Below are 6417 nucleotides of genomic sequence, written 5' to 3'. Positions count from 1 at the left end.
TGGGAGAGAACGAGGGACAGACACAAGGGAGCGATGGCTGCAGTTGGTCCCGAGCTTACCTGCTAGATCAGTGTAGGACTTACACTGAGAAACAGTTAGGCCAACTTTAAAGAACAGTAGATAACAGATAGCTGGAAGGTTTAACATCCTCAATGCACGCATTCCTAAAAGGGAAATGCAGAAACAATTGCAAACAATGACTTGGTTTCCAAAGTTTCTATTCCATCTCTACTGGAGTAACTAACCATGGGTGTTGGGACTCTAAAAGGAAAGTATAATCCTAAACCTACATTTATCGAGTGTCTGCCCTTTGCTGTTTCTAATTGTCTACATGTGACTCCAAACTTGTTTGACTGTGGAAACCTTCTATGTACGTATTTACAGATTCTGATCTCATTGTAGTCACATCTAGCTGCTGTTCGGGGTTCTTTTTCCGCCTCCTTTAGCTGTATCTGAGGGACAGATATGGAGCACTCAGCCATGAATTAGAGAGGTTAGAGAGGGCTGAAGGGCCAGCTCCTGTCCCTACAGTGCTCAACAACTTGGCACAGAATCTGCTGCTGCTACAGTCGCAATCAGTGGGGGGACTCGGGACTGAACCTCCTATCTTCCGTTGGTGAAGGCAGAGGGATGAAACATTAAGAATCAGGGCAAAGATTCATTGGAACAATCATCGTCACTCCCAGTCTCTTGATTTCAATTCATATAGCGCCTTCAATGCAAGGAAACTCCACAGTCTCCTTCCCAGAATTGGTATGAAATTTTTAACACTTTGGGGAGACGTGGTCTGACGGTAGGATGTCAAGGGAGCTGCCCAGGAAGAGAGAGAGAGCGAGACAGAGAGAGAAGTGGGAGCTTTGAGGAAGGAATTCCAGAGCTGAGGACTCTTAGCAGCTGAGGGCATGGGAGGAGCGATGGGAATCAGGCCTGAATTGAAGGCGAGCGGAGATGGGGTGTGCAGGCTGCAGACTGAGGGAGAGGCTAGTCCCAGGAGGCATCTGGACACTAGGCCGAGGCTTTGCAAGTCTAGATGGTGATGGACCAGCCCACCACTACAGCTCTGTGAACACCAGAGGGACGGGCAAAAGGGGACATGGTGGGGTTTAGGACACAGGGCCTGCTGGATAATGGATGCGGCTCTATGGCAGCAATGATGTGTCTTATCAGGAGGAAAGCAGATGTGAGAGCAGAATGTTGCAATAATTCCCTGTCGCTATGGAGGACAGAGAAAGGAAATGGGTCCGTGTTTTGCATGTTAATTCTGAAGTGATAACTGTGCATCCACTGCCTGTGAAGGACAGAGATAGTGATGACTCTACGTCTCTGGGTCCAGATTAGCAAGCGAGCTGGTTGATGGAGCCACATCCTGTTGTTCTCTCTCCCTGCTCTCACTGACTCGCTCAGCGGGGAGTCTACAAAGGACACCAGCAAGTCAATCGTTATCAAAGAGGTGGGTAAGGCAATTTCTCTAACACACAGGTCACTAAAGTCAATGGCTTCAGCACATATCACAACAAACCTCCTTAGTTTACATCAAAAGATGCACTGCAGAAATTCACCAAGGTTCCTGAGACAGCACCTTCTAAATCCACAACCCTAACCACCTAGTAGGACAAGGGCAGCAGTTACATGGGAACACCACCCCCTGCAAGTTCCCCTCCGAGCCTCTTCCCATCCCGACTTAGAAATATATCGGCTGTTCCTTCAGTGTTGCTGGGTCAAAATCCTGGAATTCCCTCCCTAATGGCACTGTGTGGGCGTCCCTACACTACACAGACTGCAGCGGTTCAAGAAGGTAGCTCATCCCCACCATCTCCAGGGGCAATCCAGACAGGCAGTAAATGCTGGGCCCAGCCAGTGTCACCCACATGAAAGGATAAAAATCTCCAACACATGGTCAACACACAAGCTTTCCAGTGACCACACGAGAAGAAAATAATTGCACACGTTCTCACAGACGTACACACTGACACACATGTATACAGAAAAGCACATACATACACACACATACATGCACATGTTCACACATACAGACAGACCCACACATACCCACAGACACATACACAGACAGACACACACACACAAATGCACACAGAGACAGATAACACATAGAAACACAGACAAACACACACACAAATCAACACAGACAAACACACACACACAGACACACACACAAATAGGCACAGACACACACAAATGTGCACACAGTGACACATACACATACACATGAACACACTCACAAATGCACACAGACACGCACGCACACACACAGACAGACACATGAACGCACACACAAAGACACACACTCTCACTAACGCACACACAGGCAGACAAACACAAACAGGCACACACATAGGCACTCACAAACACACACAAATGCACACAGACAGACACACACACACACACACACAGACAGACAGACACACACAGACACATACACACACACAGACAGACGCATACACAAACACACATAGACAGACACACACAGGCAGACTTAACAGACTCACTCAAACATGCATACACACAGGCACAGAGACACACACTCAACCCACAAGGACCTACAAACTCAGAAATGATTGCTACAACACTGGTACAGGTTGCAAGTTGTACAGTGTAAACCACATCAACATCTTACATTTATACAGCACCTCTAACGTTGTAAATCCTTTCAAGAGTGTTCAGCAATCAGGTTTACCATGAAGTCACCAAGACAGGAATGTGACAGTGGGACAAATGAGGCAAGGTTTTGGGGAAATAGAGGTTTGAAGTAGCATGGTAGAGGGAGGAGAGAGAGAAAGTGAGGCAGGGAGGAGATTCCAGTGTTTCAGGTGCTTGGCTTTCTTATTGCAATTGGGGGTTTGGGAGGGGAGCGGGCGGTGCAGGGGTGTGGTTTGAAGCTGTTAGGACAAGAATACAGACTGGATCTACTCCTTGAGTTCTCAGCTCCAACAGGTAGTACCACGTTCTCTAACCAGGGGAGGGGCAAGGAGGTAAGTCCCGGTGGATTGAAGTCCCTGCTGTTGGCACCGATCTGCTCTGTATCCCCGAGGCGGGGAGGGTGGGGAATCTAAGCTGCTGTGGCAGCGTGCACATTTCTGCAGCTATTGGGGAGACTCCATTTCTCTTTCCAACACGGGACTACCCAGGCGTCTCTCCCACTCTTACCGCCTGTCACTGCCATGTGTTGGAAGCAATTACAAGTCGATGGCCAAGACAGTTTTTATGACTGTCCCACATCCTTGAATGTCAAGTTCAAGTGTGGGACTCAAACCTGCAGCTTCCAGCTCAGAGGTTATTCTCCGCTGTGCCAGTATCTGCAGTAGATCTGACCCAGTGTTCAGTACCAGATGCTGGGATACCCCCTTCAGAACCACTAGGGAGACCCCGAGATTCAAAGATAAATGCATATACTTACCAAAGCAACCCCCCCACCCTCTCCCCCAGAGGGTCACTCCAGATTTCTGCAAGAACATGCTATTTGTGATCACAAAATGCAAAAGCTTCAGCGTGATACTCCCAAAGAAAGGGCTGGATCTCGAAGACTCGAGATGTCCCTTGCTTGAACACAGCCAGGGGAATGCTAGACTTGGCACACAGCGTCCTCTGTTCTAGATCTCCGAGAGGAATTAACCCTCCTCCTACCGACATCCACTCTCCCCCCCCCCCCCCCCCCACCCAACCACTTCCTCCCCTTCCTATCAGTAACAACACTGCCCAATAGGAACTGGAATAACTCACACCAGTCAATCAAGCACTATTTAGTGCCCACTGGCCATTCTGTGCAGGAATTGTGATTGTACAGCTCCTTCCTGGTGACGGGATGTCCACAAAGCATTTCACAGACGACAAAGTGCGTTTGAAATGTTGCAACGGAAGGAACATAGCCGATTTGCACACAGCAAGATCCAGAAGCTTGCCTCCGTTGCTCAGACCTTTGAGAATAGGAGTTGGGAAGTCATGTTGAGATTGTGCGGGATGTTGGTGAGGCCTCTTCTGGAATACTGTGTCCAGTTCTGGTCATCCTGTTACAGGTAGGATATTATGAAGCCGGACGGGGTTCAGCAAAGATTTCCCAGGACGTTGCTGGTAATGGAGGATTTGATTTATGAGGAGAGGCTGGATAGGCTGGGATTTTTTTTCACTGCAGCACAGGAGGTTGAGGGGTGCCTTATAGAGGTTTATAAAGTCATGAGAGGCACAGATAAGGTGAGTGGCAGGTGTCTACTCCCTAGGGTGGGGGATTTCAAGTCTCGGGGACATATTTTTATGGCATGAGATTAAAGATTCAAAAAAAGACATGAGCAGCAACTTTTTTTACACAGAGGGTAGTTCGCGTGTAGAATGAACTCAAAACACAGTATAATAAAAAGGTATGCGTTTTAATGGATGTTCCCAAGGTCCTGATTCACTTCGCTCAGAGGTGGTACAGGAATGATTACTGATTTAAAGAAATGGTATAACGAGTTTGCCACTCTGTCATACAATATAGCAGGAGGACGCTACTCAGCCCACTGAGTCTGTTCTACCATCTAATGAGATCATGGCTAATCCGATCATTCATTTTCCTGCCTTTTCCCCATAACTCTTGATTCCCTGATTAAAAAATCAGCTTTGAATATAATTAAACAGCCAGCTGCAACAGCTGTCGACAGTATAGAATTCCATAGATTCACTCCCTCCAGAGAAGAAAGGCTTCCTCATCCCTGTCTAAACTAGGGGACCCCTTATTCTGAGATGATGACCCTCTGGTCCTAGATTCTCCCACAGGGAGAAAGAACATCTAGACATCTAACCTATTAAAACCTCTAAGAATCTTGTATTTTTTTCAATAAGCTTGCAAGCTATTCTTATCAAATTCAAACAGTACAGACCCAACCTACTCAACCTCTCCTCAAAACAATCCCTTCAGTCCTGGCATCAACCTTTTTCAGTACTGCCTCCAATGCCACTATAGTTTTCCTTACATGAGGGGCCCAAAACTCTTCACACTGTTCCTGCTGTGCTCTGACTAGTGCCATTTGCAAAGCCTCCCTACTTTTCTATTCCATTCCCTTTGAAATAAAGGCCAACATTCAATTTGCTTTCACCCTACCCACTGAACTTGGATACTAGTTTTTTGTGATTCATATGAGATTACTCAATGTAGTCTTAACCACGATCCTGTCTCTCCCACTATGACCCTTGGCATTCTGGTCAACCAAATGTCTAACTTGGCCTTGAATACATTCAAAGTCCCAGCCTCCACTGCTCTCTGGGGAAGGGCATTCCAAACACTAGCAACTCTCAGAGGAAGGAAAAAAGCCTCCTTAGCTACAAAACAAATTGGGAAATCCCTTATTAAGTACTCAATCAGACTCAAGGACCTCCATCTATTTACTTCTGGGTAGCCTAATGGAGACCAAATGTAAAACGAAAGGGATGAGAATGGATAGAACGATTCAGTTTGATTCACATGGGGTGTATGTAAATCACGCCAGCACAGGAGCGGACTGGGACAACGGGAGAATCTTTTCCCAGGGAGTCCTGAATTTCTTAGTCGTGGAACAGTTACAGAGTGAAGCCATTTAGTTTGTTGTGTCTGTGCTGGCTCTCTACAAGTGACTCATCCTGTCGCAAAGAAAATGTTTGTGACGATTCCAATTCTCTCCCAAAAGCCTTGACTGAACTCAGGTCCACTGCATTCCAGATCCCACTCTCTCATCGCATTATAAAATAAGCTTTTTTTTCCCCTTATGCCCCTCCCGTGTTGCCTCTCATTCTTTTGCCAATTCCCTTGAAGAGGCACACTCTGGCTTTCATCTTTAAACAGGAACTCTTGATGACCACCCCATGTTTCTGAACATCTGGATAGGGGTCAGAGGCTGGTCGCGATAGGGTGCTGGTGGTCTGGGCTTGACTGGGATGGTGGTAGCATCACATGGACAATACCCGTCCTTTTTAAAGACAGGACCCAGTCCCTGGGACCCGCCCACAAGTGTTTGCCATCAGCCAAAGGGGATGGAGGAAATTTCCAGCTGTCCTTTCTTTTCTCCCCTCTCCTATTGGTTTCATTTGCCCTGCAGATCATAAAGCTTTGTGGTGGGGACATGGAACAGGGACAAAGGGATTATTAGCATTGACAGTACAGTATTGACTGCTTCTGGGCACTGAAGAACATCCTCCACTAGTCCCTTGGTCATTCAGCTTTGGCAGCAAGGTATCAGCACAAATCTGAACGCCCTTATTTGTGCAGACACAGTAGGGTGGGCTGCTCCACCAGGTCCTAACTTATTACCTGGAATGATCTTGCCATTATCTCTCCACCTATATATTCTGCTCCTGTGCATCTCCCTCCACTTCAACTGATGAAGGAGCAGCACTACGAAAGCTTGTGATTTTAAACAGACCTGTTCAGACTATAACCTGGTATTGTGTGAC

The 6417-nt window shown here is 47.1% G+C and overlaps 1 protein-coding gene across 1 annotated transcript in view; it reads right to left on the bottom strand.

The window, feature by feature from the left end:
* LOC125487757 (ephrin type-B receptor 1-like) overlaps positions 1 to 3617 on the bottom strand; it is a 22998-nt gene extending 19381 nt beyond the window's left edge. Inside the window, exon 1 of the mRNA XM_048619990.1 lies at positions 3416 to 3617. Within this exon, the coding sequence (XP_048475947.1) occupies positions 3416 to 3473 (58 nt within the window). The 5' untranslated portion in view covers positions 3474 to 3617. The remainder of the gene's footprint in view (positions 1 to 3415) is intronic.
* Between the last annotated feature and the right edge of the window lie 2800 nt (positions 3618 to 6417).

Source organism: Rhincodon typus, chromosome 45, assembly GCF_021869965.1.
Source record: "Rhincodon typus isolate 14 chromosome 45, sRhiTyp1.1, whole genome shotgun sequence".
NCBI classification, from domain to species: Eukaryota; Metazoa; Chordata; class Chondrichthyes; order Orectolobiformes; family Rhincodontidae; genus Rhincodon; species Rhincodon typus.
Note: the sequence above shows the minus strand (reverse complement) of the source record. Positions and strands in the feature narration are given on the sequence as shown.